Consider the following 22,847-nt stretch of genomic DNA (forward strand, 5'->3'; position numbering starts at 1 on the left):
TGTTTGGACTTCACAGGTTGGTCGCTTTACAATTGTTACATTTCACCGAATATAACACTTCCTCAATATAAGATATGCATAGACTCAATTATCCATCACGCCAGGTACAAGAGAAATTTCATAATTGCAGGAGACTTTAATGCAAAATCCAACCTTTGGAATGCGGGCATTACGAATCCACGTGGGGAATACCTGGAGGAGTGGATGAATACACTGAATATGGTACTGCACAATGACGGAATATCACCTACATTCGTCAGAGGTAACCAGAAATTATTTATAGACCTTACCCTTTCCTCACAGGAGATGGCGATGAAAGTATCCGAATGGAAAGTCTCCGTAGAATAGAACATGAGCCTGCACAGGACTAGTAATGGTTCTAGGAGAATTCCAAATCAAAACACCGTGTTATTTCTTATGGAGGTTCATTCCGGCAATTTTGGATCCTGCGACCAATCCGAGCGCTCCAATTTGTCGCGTGGCCCAGACGCATCGTCGTGAGTACACCACCCTGGCACCCATAGCTGAACTATCTATTGGAAGGCGTAGGACGGTACATCTGACAGAGGGGGCTCCGTGGGACGGTAAATGGCGTCTTCTGTCAATACGGATCGGTAAATGGTGCATCTGTCAAATGTCGACGTAGGACGGTACATCAACTTCTGACAGAGGAGGACTCCGGGGGCTCCGTGAAGATTAGGGGGCAACGCACGGTGCTGCGATTGGGGGCCCCCATGGTGTTCCGTATGAATTTACGTGGCTTTGCGTGTAGGATTTTGAGAGATTCATTTGAATAATTTATCGTACAGAATTGTTTTCATGTCCTGTTATCAGTAACCACACAAAGATAAGCGCTCAATTCATCGATACGAAAGTATATAAAAACAACAAAAGTTATAGAACACACTGAGTCATCTATGAGTCACTAGCTGAACTATCTATTGGTTGAAGAAGGACACTGTAAACACTAGACATATCGGTGTCCCCCTCACAGACGGTGTCTGTGAGGGGGAAACGTCGGGGTGTTCAAGGCTTCAATGTTAATACAGGCGGCAGACAATACAAAGCTGTATGGCATGACACTTGAACAAGGCCGACTTTAAGACAACGTTGGATCTATCAGAGGGTAACATACGAGACCTAAAGAGGCTGTGAAAAACGCGAAAGACTTGTGTATGCAGGTGGTAGTAGCATAAGGCAGCCGGTGTGATGGAATGAGGAGATTGCCGCACTAAGAGCAAGGTGAAACCGCTCTTGCGGTTTGCTATAAAGGTATCCCAAATAGAACAGTGGAACCTTTTATGCGATCGGTTGGATGAGGACCCATGGGGTCAAGGATACAAGATGGTGGTAAAAGGACTCAAATAGCCCAGAACACCCGGCGTCGAGGCAGATGTGCATGTTACCACCACCTTTTACCCTGGAAGAGTTGGTTAGAGCTGCAGACAAAATGAAACCCAGAAAAGCGCCAAGTCCAGATGGTATACTCCCAGAAGCTGTAAAACTGGCCGTAAGTAATAGTCCAAACCCGATTTTGGAAGTTCGTAACCAGCTGTTGATAGAACAAAAATTTCCGCCTACATGGAAAAAAGCCAGCGTGGTCCTTTTACCAAAGGGTAGTGGTGCAGATACGACAGGATACAGACCAATATATCTTTCAAATGGCTTTGGGAAGCTTTATGAGTTTATGATTAAATATAGACTGGAAATAGAGTTGGAACAGAAAGGAGGCATATCAGAAATGCAGTTCGGATTTAGAGCCAATAGGGCAGTCATGTCAGCAATGAATCAGGTGATATTAGGATCTACGCAAGGTAATACTACGTGGGGTAGCTGTCATACATACATTCGTCAAAAATGCATTCAACACTGCAAAATGGAATTTGATCTTGAATCTGGCAAAGCTGGGTATAAGCGATTATTTGCTGGCACTAATAAGGTCGTATCTGAGTAACAAAACCCTTCAGAAGGCAAACTATATACGGGACATGTCGCAGGGAGTTCCGCAGGGCTCGGTTCTCGGACCAACGTTGTGGAACGTCATGTATGCTGGAGTGCTGAGACTGGAGATGCCAGATGGATGAGGCACAGTAGCGTATGCAGAATATCTTGCGGTTACCATTAGAACCAGCAACAAACAACAATTGATGAGGAGAGCTAATGTCTAGATGGAACTCATAAACTGCTGGATGGATGACAACGGACTGACACTCGTACCACATAAAACTGAGGCAATTATACTAATGCGGGTACAGAGATACAAAATGACGATCAATTCAACGCAGAGAAGAATGCTATTAAGAGTGGCAATGGCATATAGGACGGTGTCCACAGAAGCAATCAACGTTATAGCGACGATCCCACCCATCGATCTCTTGGTGAGAGAGCGCTACAGGGTTGATACTAGACCCTTCGTGGATGAAAACGTAAGGAAGGAGGAGAGGCAGTCAACAACAGTAGAGTTGCAGGAAAGTTGGCAGAACAACACCGGAAAAGCTCAATGGACCAAGCGCCTGATCCCAAATGTAGATAGATGGGTGGAGTGTTAATACAAAACGACGAACTACTTCATGAGCCAAGCTCTTAGCGAACACGGGTGCTTCAAAGCATATACCTAGAAGATCGGAAAGTCACTAGCTAGTAAATACGTTTACTGCCCCAAGGTGAACGACACCCCCGGGCACAGTTTATTCGTATGCCCCAGGTGGGAAAGAGAGAGAAATGAACTGAAATTAACCCCGACAACCTTGTAGAAAAGATGACAAATAGTCACAGCCAGTGGAATAGAGGAGCAAGGTATTTGGAGAAGACGATGAGACAAACAGAGAACGAGGAGAGGATGTTCGAAACACAAGCTAGGGAGCAAAGGTAATGAAAAATGCCGCCTGTACCTGATGTTATGTCCTTCGGATAGTTCCGGGTACGGGAGAGGGCCAGGGGGTGGTTTTAGCCGGTACGAGTCCAGCAGTACTGACTCGTGATGGAAACCAAGCGGTCAGTGCCCATGAGGGTTTCCACCCCACCAAAAAAAGCTTATGTTATGTTAGGTTAGGTTAGGTTAGGTTAGGTTTGGTTAGGTTAAGTTATATTAGGTTAGGTTAAGTAATAATTTTTAAAAATTGATAATCCCAGCCAAGCATTAAAATATAGTTCTCATATTGATTCGTTTCTATTGTACTGACACTTATTTAATGACATAAATGCGAGCGAAGTCGCGGGTAAAAGCTAGTATTCTATATAAGGCAAAGTTTCACACCTAACGGCGTTAGTATAGGCACAGTATTTTGTATATAGTAATTTCATAAAGGCTGATTTGTGGTTTGAATTTTCCTACGCGCAGACCCACGCGTCGATGTCTTAGGTCTGCGCAAACGACGAGTTTAAGACAGGCATGCAATCAAAGCGTTTAAACACTGCTCAACATAACAAATATTCATATAAACTGCTCAAAAAAATACAGACGATGAAAACCATGTTGGGCACCTAAGAAAATTGTACAAATGATAATTTTGCATTTGTGTAATATTCAACTTTTCGGGGTTGATTAGACATCTAGACTTGTATAGATTCAAATATCAACATTTGTCAATATATGTCGAGTTATTAGCTAAAGAAGTAGTTGTTTTCTGTCGGAAAACATATATAATGGTATAGTCAAAATGCATTTGGACTTGTCAGTGATTTTATTATCAATTTTTACTTGGATGAAAGCTGGAAGCAGCAAAACAACCTATTATCTTACAGTGTAAATAATTCATAACTTCCGACTCCGAAAACTCTCACATACATTTATAGTTAGTACATACTTACAAAAAAATTATTTTTGTATGATTGAACACTACATACTTAATTACTTTTTTACTTCTTCAAGTCCTGAATAGTAACTACATAATTCAGAAAGAATAGGCTCTACAGATTCCTTAATCTTGAGTGATGAATTCGATTAGGAATATTTTTAATAATTGGTCCTTAATATAATCGAATCGGCAAACTCGTCCGCCATCTTGAATTCTCCAATCAATAAATGAATATGCTATATTTGGCCCCAAAAATCACTACAAAGAAATTTCGCATGGATTCGTACCATGGTTCATGAATAACAAAACACGTTCTTTATCTTGTCTTTTTTCTTGTTGAAATGAAAATATATTTTGTCACATTCGAATATGAACATCTGCCGATTCCATGAATTTTTAAAATCTACTTGAAACTTAGTTCATCATTGCCCAAATGATCTGGGTTACTTCAATATTACACAAATGCAAAATTATCATTTGTACAATTTTCTCAGGTGCCCAACATGGTTTTCATAGACTGTTTTTTTTTGAGCAGTTTATATGAATAGTTGTTATGTTGAGCAGTGTATACACGCTTTGGTTGAGATTGTAGTAGGGAGAAATGTCATTAGTGTCAAATACGTCATCATTATAAAAAATGAAACTCCTGGACACCGACATCAAAGGGACCGACGCTGAGTGAAACTACTGTATACAGAAATACTGTGGTATAGGTCAGGCCTAGCCGCATGTACGCCGCTGTTCTGTGTACATAATTGACATCGCCTGATCTACGGCCCAATAAGAAACCATATTTCATGGGATACTGTATCGGAAATGAGCAGTAAGATTACGGCTGGACGGAGTCAAGCAACACAGAAATAAACACGTTTGCTACTTATTTTCTTTTCATTCAACACCGTCCGTGCATATATGTTTTGTCGAATTACGGTTCTCAAGAGACCAACGGCAAGCAAAATTGCATTCTTTTTTTTTCCAGTGTCAATGCAAACGATAAAGTCGTCAGCGTGTCTTCTGAGCTAAATGAATCAATTAGGTCCTGAAATAGATCATGCGGGAGGTATACAATGACGATTAAAAAATGAATTATGTAAAATTAATTATTGCATCAGGGCTGAGTCAAAGAATTTGTTCCACTAGGAAGTGAAGTCAATATGACGTCATCGCAGATAGTTGAATATAACGCCAGTTTCTATGGCCAAAGCTTCCCATGACAAGACAATTATGCCCCAGGGAGTTCGATTCTCAAGTAATGAGAACCTTTTTTTGACTGGAATTGACCTTAAAATGACTTAGTTTGTCGTTTGAGGGTATATGTTGAACATTGTGTTGGTGATGACGTCAGTTTCTATGGGCAACATACTCCCATAACTCTTGAACTGGGTTCCAGAGTCATCTCACACAAAAAACTAGTTATTAAATTTATCTTACTGCATTGGTTTTTCTTCATTGCGTTTCAGCTAGGATGTGCATAAAGTGTTTATGATCAGAAAACATTCCACAAAATCAACACAACCCAAACAACCAGTTACCAGGTAAATAATCAATGTACAGGGTGGGCCAAACTGGCCAGTTTTAAAGGGAAACCCTCGTTCTCAAACTAGATAGATGAAAACTGATGTGCCTGAGGGTCAAATTTTATGACAAACTTAATGGTGAAAACCGCATATCGATATCTATATCATTTTTTCTGAGTTACAGCATGTTTTTCGAATAAGTAAAATATATTTATTTCAAATAGACATCCTAATATACAAAAACATTTTGAAATTGGATAGACAAAGTCACAGTCCAACTTCAAAACACTAAAATATGTATGCTCGTAATCATCCAAGCATTCATTAAATAGGAAAAATAACAATGTAAATTACAAATACCAGATATATATGTTATTATAATATCAACGTTAATGTGGATGTTGTATCTTCAAATGACTAGTAAGTCCTTTTTTGAATGTCATAATAGATTCACTTTGTTTTATCTCAAGCGTGAGGTTATTGTAATCCAATGGAAAAAAAAAGTTAATCATGGATCGTGCAAAGTTCAAACGTGGTGCATATAAATTAGAATCCCCCTAGTGGGGTAATTATGAATTTGGTGATGGAAAACAATAAATTGGTCAAAATATGGGGGTGCATTATCGGACAATACTTTGAAGATGAATACCATGGTAAAATAGAACAGACGGTCTTTCACAGAAAGCCAATCCAGAACTTCCAACATTGTTGTAGTTGGCGTACCTATATCTATTACATCTTAAAATTAGGCGCATGGCTCTATTCTGTAGTTTTTGCAATGTAGACAAACAATTTGCATCAAGTTGTGATAGTAAAGTAGCGCAGTAATCGAAATGTGGTTGAATGATTGATTTGAAAACTGTAATGGAAGTCTGAAACAGTAAACAACTGTTTAGACGGCCCAAGAAAAATAGTTATTTAGCAATTTTATTGCGGATACAATTGAAATATGCATTTTCGAGAAATTGCTTTAACTTCTTTCTTGTCAAAAAGTTCTTGTTTCTATGACAACATTTCCAAAGCACTTTTTTACCTAGAATTCATTGGTGTGAACTTATTTTTTTAAATGAAATATCAATAGTTGATGATGGAAAGCTTTTTTTAATGAGACACCCTTTATATTCCTGCATATTTCAATAGAACTCAAAATTAACTTTCCCAAAAACGTAGCACACTTGATGTTCTGCTAGAGTTATCTTTTAGTTCTTTTCATGTAGACTTTGAAACGCACACTCTATTAAGTATCTTATTGTGACAAATTAATGAATTAGCTGTCGTTAAACAAATTTATTTCCAACAATATTTCACTAATCACAACCTAATTTATTTTCAACGCTTAGCAACTAACACTTAATTTATTTCCACTATGTGAATTTCTTGTTTAGCCGCTCGATTCACTTTCTGAACTGCCCTCTTGGGTAAGGAAGCCAGGCTTATATCGGTAACGGTCCTTTCTAGAAATCCTTAGTCGGTTCTAGTTTTACCGGCGATTCCCGACTGCATTCTTTCGCGGTGATTTCATGTGTTTATTCGATGAGTCAGCCGGCATATCGTTCAGGGACGACTACAGATTCGTTACTATTTTCAAATTGCCGACCAATTCTACGTACGAATCGGAGGCGACAGTGATACAAAGTTTTGCTTCTCTCACTCCTATCAAGGTGGGAATCTTGCAACTTGACTATCCGACTACCTCATTAACAGAGCATATACTTTGTGCCTGCCCTGCTAGGGACCGAATCAGGTCTTTAGAGTTCGGCAAAGCCGTACTCTTACCATCTGACCTGAAAGACCACTCACCATACAAACTAATCGGGTTCGTTAAGAAGCTGGGTTTGTTTTGCCGAGTGAGAATAGGTGTGAGCCACAATAAACCCTTGCGGGTTGCGGTGGAGGGTCGAATAGACCCACTCACTTTGGACCTAACCTAACCTAACCTTATTGAACTGATTAATTCGGCAAAAAACGTTCGGAAAAGGTGTCGCCTGTGTGTATGAGAAGCTGGTAGATACTTCGAACACCTTCTCTGAAGAAATATATTCCATTGTTTGTTCTTTATCATTATTATTACTATTATTGTAAAAGCTTGATCTATTACTAGTAAATATAGTATAAACTGTTATCAGTTTTATTGAAAATATGCGTTTTAATTACTGCTGTGAAAAACAGAGGGTGCTCATTGAAAAAATAGTTTTCCATCAATAACTATTGATATCTCATTTTTAAAAATGAGTTTTTTACACCATTGAATTCTACGTGAAAAAGTGCTGAGGAAATGTTTTCATATAAATGAAATTTAAACAGGAAAAAAGTTACAGCAACTTTTCGAAAAACATGCTGTAACTCAGAAAGTATGATAAATATCGATATGCAGTTTTCACCATTAAATTTTGTCATGAAATTTGACCCTCATACACAGCCATCAGTTTTCATCTATCTAGTTTTAAAACAGATTCCCTTTGAAAGTATCCATTTTGGCCCAGCCTGTACAGACGGTTATGAAAGATCAAACACCTTCGAAATTGTTTATTTCATGCCATTTCATTACCATTTCTTGAACAGTCATTCATATTCATGTATGCTTTTCTGTCCATTTTGGTTTCAATTCTAACTAACCCCTGAAACAGACTATCATAGATAATTATGGTTTGGAGATGAAAAATATTGGATACCACCTTTGAACTGATTTGGGATTGGACCCTTTAAATTAACTTAAAGCTGACTATTTGGTACAAGAACTAGTATGTATAAGAATGATGTGTTTTGGATTTCTACTTCTCCATTTTTATACAAAAAATGTGGAAACTTCCAAAGGAAGGAAGGAAGCAATTAATTTCAAAGGGTTATTTTTTTGTTTTATTCAATGTTCATATCATATAAAGGTAGTTGTTTCGCACGCAACACCAGTTTCGCTATACAATAGTTTCTTCAGGCGTCTCTATAAGCAAAGCTCTCATCTGCCTTATCAAAAAAGTATACCATTTTACGAAAACTTTGTCCGACCTTGAAATCTCATCTGGTTTACAAAAAAAAGGTCCGAATTTTGTGCAAGCTAATAATTAACGAGGTCTCAAATTTTTATGTGCGATTACTAGCACAAGTCTAAGATATAATCATTATGATACAAGTAGGAATAATGTGAATATTGAAGGATTTTCATCTGTACAAAGACAAAAACTTGAAAGATATGATGAGCCTATCAAAAATGGAAGTTTCATGGCAATAACAAACCGAATGAAAAATATGCAACAGTTATTGATGCACCAAATATTGGGATCCACTATATACTGAATCACATATTAGATGTGGACACTGAATTTTAATTATATAATATCGACTTTTCCAATACTCTTAAAATAAAATTTCTAGGTTATATAAGAGTTATCATATGACATAACCAACTCACCCCAATGACTGAAACACATATAATTAATCTCGAACACCGCAAAAAGTTACATGAACATACATATAGTCTAACACTTCACAAGGCAACAATTAAATTAAAAGAAACCAAGATACATTTTTAATTTTTCAAATTACCAATGACAAGCTAACCTAACTACGATAATTCTATTTCTTATTATTTTTTTTACATAAGTGATCCAATTCACATAGGCCGTAGGCCAGGCAATGTTTTTCAGCGGTGAGGTGTTTTTTATCAAAGGTTTTTGTTTTTGTCGGAAAATTTCTTTTCACTCCTTCTAGAGTGTAAAATATGTTTTCTAGGTAGTCATTAGTTTTAATTTCAGAAGCAAAGGTGAAAGATTTAGGTGTTCCTTTAGTACAATCCCAATGTGGTGAACCTCCTGAGTGAGTGAATTTTGAATGTATTGGTGTTTATCAGTTATATTCACCATTTTTTATGTAGTTATGTTACTTATGTTACTACCACATACCCATAAAGGGTCAAATTTTGCGAAGGAAATGACTGTTCCGAATTATGCAAAGAAGTTGAAATATAGGTATTTAAACTTCATTAAGAATAGGGTTTCAATCATGAAACTATATATAGGAATATAAATCCAGAGCTATCTTTTTTTTTCATTGGTTTCAGTTTCAGATATGAATACCTGTAATAATTTATTTTAACTTTCCAATTATCTGAAAATTACTAAAAGTTTCCATAAGAAGTAAACGAAGGTTTAGTGTTCATAAAATTATCATTCATGAAGATGTGGATATATGATATGAAAATTTAAACTATTTTTTGTAAATTGCCCTCAATAAACGAATTTTTCTTGGTGGGATGACTAAGATTAATACAGTCGTTCAATCTTACAGAACCCACATACCTCCTGCAGTGAAGCTGATTGTAACTGAATAGACAAGCTAAATCATTCATCTTATTATTTGTTTAGACTCGCCTACTTCCGTTTTCATTCTATATATGTTCTTTATTGTGAAGAAAACACCAACAACTTTTCAAATTATTATTACTGTGGTTTTATCCCAACACAAAACCGTTATTTCAACACCTCAATACGTGTTTTGATCACCAGTTGTTTCGATAATGTAAGTTATCGACCGCAGAATTCAATCTTCACTGTCTAATGTGTTCAACATTATACTTTGTTCATCTCCGCAACAAAGTGCTGCATAGTGCGCGTGATTTCCCAGACAAGGCTGCTTGTACAGAGTCGCGCTAAGGAACGACCGATTTTTTAAAAATAATATGCAGCTGGTAATAGGATTTTTTGGTGGAGTGTAGGGACACAAATTAGCAGTTTCTTCAGCCGTATTGACATTCCAAAATATTATATATGTACACACCACAGGGGTTGGAACGTAACTGAGTTCTACTTCGACTTCGACACTGTAACAATGAATTTTGCAGGCCGATTGCAGTTAAATCTATTGGCCAGCGTAAGGCGGCTTGTTTATTTTATTCAAAAGATACAAATGTGCATGGTGATCATACTTTGAGTACGCATCAATCTTTATTTGGGTTACTCTGTTTGCTGAATGCATATAGTTTAGGTGCAATGTGAAAATGATGTTACAGTTTCAGCCACTCTATCCTTTTGAATCTTTGGATTTTTGTGACTCATGATATAAAAATAAATAGTCAGAATGACAATCGTCAGAGCGGGCAAACTGCAGTGTTTCTCTTGCGCAAAAACAGGCCGCCATCTTCTCAGGATGAGTTTCTCATTGGTTGAAGCCGACAAACGACAGAAATAATCTGTTTCGGAAATTCTGATAACGGAATGAATTCGAATCAGGCACTGCAACTGCAAGATAATTCATCTTCAGTATTGCAGTTCTAGTGATTGGGAAAAGTCCTTGGTTTATTGGTAAAGATAGTTTATTGTTCGGTGTCAGAGATAAAGTACGGTTTGAGTCACAAAAGAGTGTGAGATTCGATATTTTCTTTCAAACTATTCGAATCCATGAACTCGACATGCCTATAATGTCTGTTTGATATCAATAACGCTTTGTCGTCCCCACTAAATATCAAAGGTCATCGAAATTGGCTTCATTTGATTTTAGGCGTCGCCTCGAGCGTTCATTCTGATTGTTAACTGTTCTGTGATTTTGGCTTATGAGGTGACAGTTGACAGTTTTTTGACGTCTAAGTTTGTTTCTCAAAATATTTATGTTAAAAGATGTTTGAAAAATAAATATTAATGGAAATTTGGTTTGTGTGAAAGGAATATTTCTGAATTTCAAAGAAAAGACGATTTTTCAATGATGATAAAGAGAGATTGAGTGGTAAAAAACAAAGCAAGCTGGTTACTATGGACGACAGAACCAATATTCTCAGGCAGATGAAAATTTGTCGTTTCTGTCTTTCTGAAGATGTCGAGTTGACCGGCATTCACGATAAAGTTACGTATGAGCCAGATATAAAATCTGTCCCGTTACCCCTTCAGATTATGGCATGCATTGCCATTGAAGTATTCAGAAATGATGGAATGCCTCAGCTCATTTGCAACACTTGTCGTAGCCTCACGATTCAAGCTTATAATTTCAAAACGAATTGCAAGAAAGCAGACGATGCATTGAGACTTTTTCTTGCTACTGGGCAACTATCAAAGCCTCACATAGTTAATAACCTGAAAGGAGTCTATTTACCAAAGAAACCTTCTACCAAATCGGGATCTAATGAACAGGACAATCAAGTGGCTCAACATTCGATTATGAACGAAGATGAAATCAGTGCTGAGGGTGGGACTGAACTAAATGACGAGGAAGAAGGATATGAAGAAGGGGTGCGAACTTTGGATAGCAATGATGAAGAGGAAGAAGAAGAGGACAACGAAAGTTATGCCAACAGACTTGCTCGTGTTGATCTGGTCAAAACTGATTGTTTTCCCTGCCCCCACTGCGAAAGATCTTTTCCTCTCAAGCAGCTTTTGGATCTTCACGTTTCCATACATAAGAGGGAACGTTCTTTCACTTGTCCAGAGTGCAAGAAAAAATTTTTCACGAAGCATGATCTCCAGAAGCATTTCAAAACTCACAACCCATTGAACTTATATCCTTGCAGCGTGTGCAAGAAATCATTCTCAAAGCAGTCTCTATTGAGTAGGCACGAGATGATACATAACGATGTTCCAAAATATATTTGTACTCAAGTAAGTGAGTAAATAAGTCCATTTAAATCAATAACTTTTCTAAGATATATAAGTTGATATTTTGGTGGGATTTGAATAGTGACTAACATGGTTTGTTATATTCATCATCATAATCTTAAAGATCATTTTTACAAATTTAAAATTTTGTTGAATAGATAGTTGGTGCAGCTACCCCAAAATGAAATCCCACAGCTCAAGTGAGTTTCAAATACCTAGTGATACACTATTTTAGCTATAGAATACCCTTATCATATCATCTTAACTGCATAGAACCAAAAGACAACTTTTTTGAAATATTGTCAAATGTATATTGAATTTACATTCATTGTCAATTAGGATTTCTAAAGATTTGGCACAGGTTTTATTTTCTATTATTTCTAAATTGTCAGATTTTGTGAAGAGCACTTGAATGTCAGTTAATTTTTTTTTCAGTTTCAAATAAAAGATGATTCGATTCACTCGAGGTGAATAATTTTTCCATATTATGTATTATCATCCTAAACACACTTTTTTAAGTCTTCGATGTTGGAACTGTTCCAGATGATAGCAGATAATCAGCAAATAATGTATCAACATATGTTAGATCAGAGGCTCCCAAACTTTTTCTTTAATAGACCACTTTCAAAATTTTGCTGGTTCCGGTGAACCCCTTGCAGCTACATTTCTACCATATTACTAAAACCCAACAGAAAATGTGACGGTTAGATCAAACAATGGAAATTTGCGTTGCGGTTGGGTTTCAACCAAGAATTAAAAGTTTTCGTCATTCACATCTTCTCGATCTTCTGTGAAAAACTTGTACCACTTGTAAATATTCTTCTGACTCGGAGTACAATCATCGTATGCCACTGTCAACACATCAAGTGTTTTTGAGAATTTAATTTAAGTTTTCACACAAAATTCGACTCAAATACGCAAAACCTTTCTAACTCTTATGGCTCTCACCAACAAACTAAACATGCTAAGTCAGAGGTTCTGAAACTTATTTTGTCTACCGCCCACTTCAATAATTGATTATTTTCTAGCGCCCCTAAATTTAACTTTACTACATCTTAAGAATCACAGTCATTATTTTAATAATTAAATTATGTGTGTCATGTGAAAATAAGACTTTTTGATGAGGGTAATGTAAAACACCATTTTGTAATATTAGGAAAATTTTTATTCATGTTATTAAAACAAACATTTCAATTTGAATTTTAAAACTAATCTAATGTGAACGATGAATTTGATGATTTTTAACAAGTTTGTTAATATCAGGCTCAAATTTACTCAAAAACAGCCGTAAGTCACGGCGTTCGGTAATCTGCAACTGATTTCTCTTTTCAGTTAGCAACATTGCCACAGCACTAAATCCACGTTCACACAAATACGATGATGGGAATGCTATGAAAAATCATTGAACGATGGACCACAATCCAGGTTACAATTGCGGAATTGGCTTTTGTACCCAAAATTCTTGGTATTCATTTTTGAATTTTATTTCTATTTCCTCGTTCGTTATCAGTTTTATGAGATCTTCTTCCAGCTGGGGTGATCCTGCTGTGTTGACATTTGAAAAAGGATCCAACACCCAGTCTGGTATTTCCAATTTCTAAATGTCCTGGAATCGTTCTGCAAAATCACTGTGGAGGTTCTCCAAATGTTGGCAGTAAACAAGCAAGTCATCGTTGTTGAAATATACTGCTGACAAATTAGGGAAATTGCGAAACTCACGTCTGCCGATATTACTCTTGTATAAAAGCAATTTGGCTACAAAAGCAGCAATGACATTTTTTGTTTCAATCAAATTCAAGTCGTCACCTTGAAGTTGGAGATTGACATCATTAAATAATTTATACAGGTCTGTCAAGTACGCAATATCATTCTTTGAAGTGATGAGGTTGTCGTGCAATTCATTGTCTTTGTTTTCCAAGAACTCTATTACTGAGTCAAATAAATTGTATAATCGAGTCAGGCAGTTACCTCTTGATAACCAACGCACTTCTGTGTGAAATAGCAATCGGTTGAAATCTTCATCATTAGCAACACAAATCTGGTAAAATAATCTGTCATTTAAAGAGCTGTTTCGGATTTTATTGACTACTTTGAATATCATCAAAGTTGCATATCATTGCAGTGATTGAGAGAGGCGCTCACTCAAATTTTTCGCAACCAAATGTTGCCTATGAATGACGCAATGTACAGCGAGCACATCTGGGATTTTATTTTTTGAGTACGCTATGAAGCCTTTGTGACATCCTGTCATAGCCGGAGCGCCATCCGTAACAACTGATATAATATTCTTCAGTGGAATTTCTTTCTCATCACAAAATTTTTCCAGTGTATTATATATGGTTTCTCCTTTTGTATCCGTCTCTAAATTTCTGGCAAATAGTAGATCTTGATATATTTTCTCATTTTTAATAAACCTCACGTATGACAAGAACAATGCTTCATTGGTTGGTAAAGTGGACTCATCTAACTGAATTGAGAATTTAGAAGTCTTCAGATGATTGCACAATGACTCTTCAATGTTTTCAGCCATCTCATCAATTCGTCTTTGCACGGAACTATTGCTCAAAGGAATTTTTTGGATGATATCCGCTGCTGAGCTGAGTGTTTTTTTCCAGTTTTTGAAAATAAGTCACACTTTTGTCTTTTTTATCTTAATGCATTTTATTCAAATGATCTTGTATCCTTGAGGGTTTCATCGCTTCATTCAAAAATATTTTTTCACAAAGAAGGCACATAGGCGAAGTTGGATTTTTGATAAATCCATATTTTATATATTCAGCGCTATACTGCCGTTTCTTCTTTTTCGCTTCAGACATAATTTTGTCTTAAAAAATGCCGAAGTAAAGAATCGAGTAAAAAAAACTTGCTAATGACACCACTCACAGTATTCACCACCGCACGTACAGCAGTTTACCTAGCTAGTCGCTAACTAAATTCACTTGTGTTCATAATATCATCGAAGGACATTACTGGCTGGATGGCGCACGCGCTTTTATATGAGGCAGCGGGCGGGCCTAGTACTTTCGAGAATGGAAACTTCTCACTTCGCATTGAAGCTTACCGCCATCTTTTGTACAGTTTGACAACTATCGGACAGTAAATAGTTACTGTCTAGTCCCCTAGATGGCGTTACACGAGGAAACGCGCGTTAAACGTAAAGGAACGGTAAAGTTTGTGTTGAAAGCAAAAAAAAACTTTTTTAAATTAGCCATCGCCCCTCCCCAACCGCTTCAACGCCTCCCAATCTTCTCTGTGCCCTTTACTGCCCCCTCTATAGGCCCAGTTTGAGAAAGACTATGCTAAGTAATATAGCTATAGGAGCCCACTCTTTCACTTTTGCCGTCATACAGTCGACCAATCAGAAGCTACCGCGCGTACAGCGGAAAATTCAAATGAGTAGGTGAACAAACTGGGTCCGAGCACAAAATCCCATGTATTTTCTTATGGAGCTAAACTTTTTGCAATTTTCATGACATTCGAGAGGAACCTTGTGGAACACCCAACTCGAGGTTGGTATATAAAGGTATACCGGGTGCCCCACATTTTATGTGACAGGCAATATCTGGTTTGTTGAAGGAGATGCACAAAAATGTTTCATACAAAAGTTTTAGGAGTTCATGAGAGCTATATTTTGATATAATTTTTAAATATACAGGGTGTTTGGTGTAGGTGCTACAGACCAAAATTCCATTTTTTAAAATAGAACGCCCTGTATATTATTACATATTCAAATGCTACGTTAAATTCTGATATCATTTCATGTTTGGTTTTTGCAATTCGGTTACGGCGTTGTTGAGTTGTTGCACTTTTCCTTAAATATAAAGTTTCAAAAAAACTTATTTACTCGTACACGAATCCAGTCTATATCTTTTATTAAATTGAACTAGACTACTACTGAATACAAACCATTATTCTCACCTCTACGATACGATATTGATATCAGTTGAATATAATATTGAAATTCTTGAGAATGTGACTAACTTGAGGGTGAATTGCTTTATATTGCACAATTTCATCAAGTAGCTTATGCTTGTTGATGCCATAGTAACAAATGTTGTTGAATTGTATCTACTTGTCAGTTCGATTCAGTGATTCTTTGCAAAACAGTAACTGTGTTCTTTGTGCGAAAACTCCAGTATGCCTTTCGCGTTTAGTCCAAGTGATTGCATTGATATGTTATTAATTTTTGGGGAATGTCAGAAAAACTGCCGTCAAGCACAACGTCTATACCAAGAACGTTTTCCAGACAGACCCATTCCGTCACGAATGACTTTTTCGAGAGTTGTAGAAAAATTGCGAACTGGGTCATTTCCTTCTACTATAAAGCATCGTCATCATACGAGATCTGTTAGAACTGAAGATTTAGAGATCAATGTGTTGACTTATATTATTATTCATCCACATGTTTCTATCCGTACTCTTGCAGAAGAAGTCGGTGTGTGTAAATCTAATGTACAGAGAATTCTGAAAGAAAATAAATACCACCCATTCAAAATTCAGTTGGTACAAGATTTGAAACCCACGGACTTTGAACGACGACTTGAATTCATTGCTTGTATTCAGGTAATATTACATGAAAGTCCTAACATATTCAGTCAAATTTCGTGGAGCGATGAATCGCGATTCCACAATAATGGAGTTGTGAATCAACATAACAGTCACTATTGGTCTCAAGAAAATCCCCACTGGGTCCGCGAAAGTAATTTTCAAACTACTTGGGGTATTAATGTATGGTGTGGATTGTTCAATGGCCGCATGATAGGACCTTACTTTTTCAATGAAAATCTCAATGGATTGCGATATTTACATTTTCTAGAAAATGATTTGATCCAGTTGATGGAAGATATTCCCATAGCAGAACGACAAGGAATTTGGTGGCAACAAGATGGTGCTCCTCCTCACAATTCACAGGTTGTTACTGAATATCTGGATAGAACGTACCCAAATAGATGGATTGGTAATAAGGGTCCAATTCGGTGACCGGCTCGTTCCCCAGATTTATCACCGCTTGTATGGGGTTATTTAAAAGATATTGTTTTCACTACTCCCCCTTTGAATGTGGATGATCTGAAAATGAAAATTCGACTAGCGTGCAGTGATATTACGCCTGATATTATAAGAGCGACTTGTACGAGAGAATTGATTCGACATTTCGAAGCCTGTATAATATCTAATGGGCATCACTTTGAACAATTTTTATGACTTATTTCTAGGTACCTACCATTCTTATGAAATGATTTATCAAGTTATATTATTTACATTGTTATTAATTAAAGATTTGTTTTCGAATACACCTCTTTCAATTTCGCAATTGTGTCATATTCAAAATGATTCCTGACTGAATTCCACAACTCAAAATTGAAACCATTACTTCGAACACCCAAAATTTTGACTAATTTTCATGTGATCTGATGCAGAGAGAATAATTGTATGAGATATTTTTAAAAATAATAGTCGTTCTCAAGACTTTACATTTTAAGCAATAACTCAACAACGCCGTAACCGAATTTCAAAAACCAAACATGAAATGATATCAGAATTTAACGTAGCATCTGAATATATAATGATATACAGGGCGTTCTATTTTAAAAAATGGAATTTTGGTCTGTAGCACCTACACCAAACATCCTGTATATTTAAAAATTATATCAAAATATAGCTCTCATGAACTCCTAAAACTTTTGTATGAAACATTTTTGTGTATCTCCTTCAACAAACCAGATATTGCCTGTCACATAAAATGTGGGACACCCGGTACATACCTTATATACGTTTAATTTTTATACCTGGTATATAACACATTACAATATTTGGCGGTCCGATGTTCGACTTTTCGCGGTCCGCAAACGGACCGCGGTCCGCCTATTGCCGACCGTTGCTATAGATAGATGAAGTTGATTTAATAATAATAATAATAATAATAATTTTCCAGTGCGACAAAACATTCTTGAAGAAAGAATATTTGGATTTTCACATGGAGAAGCACAACAAAAAGAAGCCGTTCAACTGTAACGTGTGCGACAAGAGCTTCGTTTTCAAGCAAGGTCTCGAACGCCACATGGTAGTCCATAGGGAAGACAGACCTCACAAGTGCAATTACTGCGAGGCCAGCTTCACTTCGGCCATCAAGCTGACCAGACATATAACTTCCCACGCCGGTTTACGGCCGTATCCGTGCAAGCTGTGTCGCAGAACATTCCTGTTGAGTCACCATCTAACGAGGCATATGCGTAGTCACTACGTGGTGCAGTCCACATCTCGGCAGTCCGGCATAGGTCAGCATAAGTGCGACATTTGCAGCATGGCGTTCAAGAAGAAGGATTCCTTGATAAACCACAGCGTTATTCATTCGATGGTTAATCTGAGATGCGTCATCTGCAATACTGCGTTTGAGACAGCCGACTTGGTCAAAGACCACATCACGACACATTTAACACGTTTGCCATTCCGCTGCGAAAAGTGCGGGTACAGCTTTGAAACTTCTGAGCAACTTGAAGAGCACGAGTTGAAACATGCGGAAATGGAGTATGAAGAACAAATTGAGAAGGAAGTGTTATCCGAAGTCAGAGCTCAGGTGGAGGGCCCAGAGAATGATGACCATGAGGTGCAGACGGAGGAGGAAGAGGAAGAATGTGAAGACGGGGAAATTACTGAATATACCATACCTGACATCAACAATCCTGAGGTAATAACAATCATTTAGATGGATACGTTTCTTTACAGAGGTTTTTAATTCATCAAATATGTTTATTGTCTCTCAAATTGGTAAGTTAGTATTACATGTGTTTTATGTGGTGCCCTGCTGTAGGCTAGTGCCTCTTCAGGGGCTGTGTTAATTAAAAAATATATATTCTACTTTATTCACAACGTATACAGATTACAAATAATAATTACAAATTAATAATAATTCAAAATTAATAATAATATATAAATATTTCTTATCACCTTTCATATTTTGGGACCTTTCACCTAAGCGCAAATGCGCTTGTGTTGTGATAGGTATCCCTTTTTTTAAAAGGAGATTTTTATTCTGTCAGACATTTTATATACATTTGATATTTCTGGAGAATGGAGCTTTCAAGTATATGTGTTCAATATAATTTTTCAATAATAAGTTGATTGTAGCGTAGAAATGATTTTATAGCAATTTTGTATTTCTTTATGTCTATAATATTCCTGGACTCGGGTGGTAGTAAATTGCAAAGTTTTGGGCCAAAGTAATATACAGATTTCTGTGAATGACTTTTTTTAATAAAGGTAGATGAATAGACCTTTTTATAACAGATCTGGTCTCTTTTTCAATAGTTGAACTTTGGTAATTTACTTTGTTATGAAATATCCATATTAAACAAGAGTAAGAGTAGAGACTTCTGATGTTGAATAAGTTGATTTCTTCATACAGCTTGTTTGTGGAAAATAAACGGTCCTTCTTACAAATAATTTTCAGTAATGTGTTTTGCATTATTTGTAAACCTCCTAAATTTTTTTCAAACGTTCCTCCCCATGCTGTAATGCAATACTTAAGAACAGACTCTGCCAGTGCATAATATAAGGTAAGCATGTTCTTACGGGTTAGGATATCTCTCAGGGAGTAAAATTTGTGAATGAGTTGCCTTAGTCTCTTGATCATATACTGCGTATGCTCATCCCATCATAAATGCTGGTCAATTATGACTCCTAAATATTTAAGTTCAATTGATTTTTCGATCGTAGGACATTGGCAGATATTTTGAGCGCAATTTATTTTATGTATCTTCAAAAACTTTTCATTTGGTTGGTCGCTTTTTGCTAAAGTGATTGTCATAAATTTTGTTTTTCCAACGTTTAGGCTAAGAAGATTATAATCGAGCCATGCTTTCATCTTTTTCATTTGATTTTCCGCTTTTCTGTAGACTCCTTGCCATGAGTCCCCTGAGAAGATAATGACCGTATCGTCAGCGTAGGATATAATATGTCCCTGAAAGTTTTTAATTTTACTAATACTATTTATGTATACCAAGAATAGAATAGGTCCTAATACAGTACCCTGTGGTACACCGGCGGTAATTGTTGAGAAATCACTAATATATTAATTTGTACTGTGTTGGTTGGGTTAGTGGCTCTTCTCTCGTTCCTTGGGCATTGCTGTTTTTGTGTATGGGTTGAGTTATCCTTGGTGAGATTGTCCGGGTATAGTTGTAGATGGTTTGTTGGTTGGTTCGGGGTCTGATCAGTCTTGGGTTATAGGTAGAACTATTTATTACTGGTCTCCTCCTCTGGCAGTGAGCTAACTTTTACCTGATCGCCAGCGGGAACTCTTCAAGAATGTCCTGGAACCGCTCCAGGATTTCCTTCAGGGCTCCTAGGAGCCTGGCAGGGGAAAATGGGAGCTTTTTCCTGGGGAACCCCCCGCAGGGCGTTCAGGGGGTGGCCAGTGTCTCAGTTGCAGTGGTGTTGCTGCTGCCGATTGTTCTGGTGATGTATTTGCCTCGGAGTTCTTGAAATCTCAAATTTATAGGGGTTAGTTTTACGGTGTTATATAGTTCGTAGGAGAGGAATCGATAAGGAAGGTTGTGTACGTTTCATACTATTCTCCTCTCTGTGGTTAGTATGCGGTGTGTTAGTCTCGGGGGGATTGCACAGTAGATCATGGCTTTATAGTCCATGATCGGTGTTATGTAGGTCTTGTAGATGTGTAATAGTGCTTTGCTGTCGCAACTTCCGAGTTTTCCCCTCAAGGCTTTTAGGAGGTTTGCTCTTTTCCTGACTCTGACAAGGGTATCTCTCAGAGGAGGTTTCTAACTAGACATCCATCTGTATACGAGGGTGATCTGAAAAGTTTTCTAGAAACTTTTTTTTTTATTTTTACTCAGCGTTTTTTTCTCTGCAAAATAATCGTTCACGAAGGTGATTGCCTCTTCATTTGACGAAAATCTCTGTCCTTCGCAATTTTTGAATGAGGGAACAAAAAGAAGTCGCTTGGGGCTAGATCTGGTGAGTAAGGCGGATGGTCAAGTGGTTCAAACCGTAATTCGTGGATTTTCGCAGTGGCAACCGCTGAGGTGTGAGACGGTGTGTTTTTCTGGTGAAACAGGAGTTTCTTTTTCTGCAAATGTGGCCGTTTTTCCGCAAGTTCTGCCTTCAGCTTGTCAAGTAATGATGCATAGTATGCTCCTGTAATGGTTTTTCCTTTTTGAAGATATTCGATTACAACAATTCCATGACTAAAACAGTTGGCATCACTTTCCCAGCCAAAAGAACAGTTTTTGCTTTTTTTTGGAGCCGATTCCCTCTTTGCAACCTGAAAGACCACTCACCATACAAACTAATTGGCTTCGTTAAGAAGCTGGGTTTATTTATCGGTGTGGGCCACACTAAACCCTTGCGAGTTGCGGTGGAGGGTGAGCAAACGCGGCACCGCAACGCGCGGACAGCTTTCTAATGCCTAAATGTTGATTTAATATGTGACGTATACATATCATAACCTCTGCTATCTCTCTCACTTTAATTCGGAGATCGTCTAGCACCATTTGGTGAACTTTGGCGAGGTTTTTGTCGGTAGTTGCAGTTTTTGGACGTCTTGAGCGTTCATCGTCTCCCAAGCTCTCACAGCCACGTTTTGATTCAGCTGCCCAAAATTTCACTATGATAAATGATGGTACAGAGTCCCCATACACAGAATCCAACTGATCTTTTGTGTAGACATATTGCCTGTCAAAAATAAATATTTAATGACAGCACGATACTCGATTTATCCATTTTCATAAACACTCACAACTACTCACTCAAACGACTGCGCGTCCAAAATGGCTGAAACTTTGGTAACTGTCAACAGATAAACAACGAAATTTACTAGCTTTTATTTACGAGTGCTGCCATCTTCATGTTGCGGTCAGAAACTTCTCTGACCACCATCGTAAATGATGTGTCAAAATGTGTTTTTTTCAGGTGGTCCCGGTTCAAGTTCGATCAGTGGAGCAGAATGAGGAAGCAGAAGACGAAGAACACTACTCTGGGTTCTTCAAAAGTGAAATACCCTCTGATGACGAGGAGCAACCCCAGCAACGTCAATCCGAACCAGAGGAAGAACCTGTTCAAGAAGTAATCAAACCAATAATACGTCAAGAGGGTACCAAAGTATACCAGCGAAAACCGACAGAAAAAAAGGCACCAGCTCTGAATGACATCCGACTGAGCTCCCTCAAAGAAACGACTCAGGTCCCCCTACCAGAAGTCCGAATCGAGACGACTTACGGGAACCTCTCGCCTCAGATGATAAGCAACTTGCAGAATAAGAAAGTGTCCAACATGAAAGTTGGCGAGAAGACTGTGAGAGTGCAGAAATTCATAGTGACGAAAGAGGAAATGAAGGAAATGGCAAAGCAGGGCATTCTCGAAATGAAAGGGGGACAAGTGGTTCTAAAGAACGCTGGTCAGCCCATCATAAATGCTACGCTCAAACCGATTCAAAAGACTGATATCGAGTCGCTGTTGGACAAAAAGTCTGAGGGAAAGTCGCCTGTGAAGAGGTATCAGAAAAGGCCATTGGAAAGTGATAGATTGGCTGAAAATACTGCTGCGGATCAGTAGATTTGTTAGGGTACAGTTTTCATTTTGGTAATGAATTATATCACCACCGTAAATAATGATAATGATTGATTTGGTTTCATTTTTCCATTGTAGATTTCAATATGTGTTTTTAGAATTATTTGAAATATATAGAAGAGGTATAGTTTGTTATTTATTTTTTCCGAATTTTCCACCTAAACAGGGATATCAATTTCAATATAAAAAAGTAAGTATACCAAGCGAATCGTAGAAAATCAGAAGGCCAAATATATCTATATTCGGGGTCTTTCATTAGGGGCTCCCTAACTTCAAATTTAAATAAAACAAAGTGTGTGTGAGATATCATCTAAATTTTTTATTCTTTTGAGAGACCTATTGATGGCTGAATTTGACCAATGGCATGGGTTATA

The 22,847-nt window shown here is 37.4% G+C and overlaps 2 protein-coding genes across 2 annotated transcripts in view; one reads left to right on the plus strand and one right to left on the minus strand.

The window, feature by feature from the left end:
- The window catches only part of mino (glycerol-3-phosphate acyltransferase mino), a 78,768-nt gene extending 69,885 nt beyond the window's left edge, over positions 1–8,883 (minus strand). The window contains exon 1 of the mRNA XM_074173218.1: positions 8,721–8,883. The gene's annotated coding sequence lies outside the window, so the exon portion shown is untranslated. The remainder of the gene's footprint in view (positions 1–8,720) is intronic.
- Positions 8,884–10,865: 1,982 nt separating this feature from the next.
- Positions 10,866–22,600, plus strand: LOC111503398 (uncharacterized). Its single transcript, XM_023157694.2, has 3 exons — positions 10,866–11,892; positions 17,822–18,574; positions 21,817–22,600. The coding sequence occupies exons 1-3, from the start codon at positions 11,053–11,055 to the stop codon at positions 22,456–22,458; spliced, it is 2,235 nt and encodes a 744-aa protein (XP_023013462.2). The 5' UTR covers positions 10,866–11,052; the 3' UTR covers positions 22,459–22,600.
- Positions 22,601–22,847: the final 247 nt, after the last annotated feature.

Source organism: Leptinotarsa decemlineata, unplaced genomic scaffold (genome assembly GCF_025532065.1).
Source record: "Leptinotarsa decemlineata unplaced genomic scaffold, Ldec_3_MD MMD2_P_RNA_scaffold_12, whole genome shotgun sequence".
Classification (NCBI taxonomy): domain Eukaryota; kingdom Metazoa; phylum Arthropoda; class Insecta; order Coleoptera; family Chrysomelidae; genus Leptinotarsa; species Leptinotarsa decemlineata.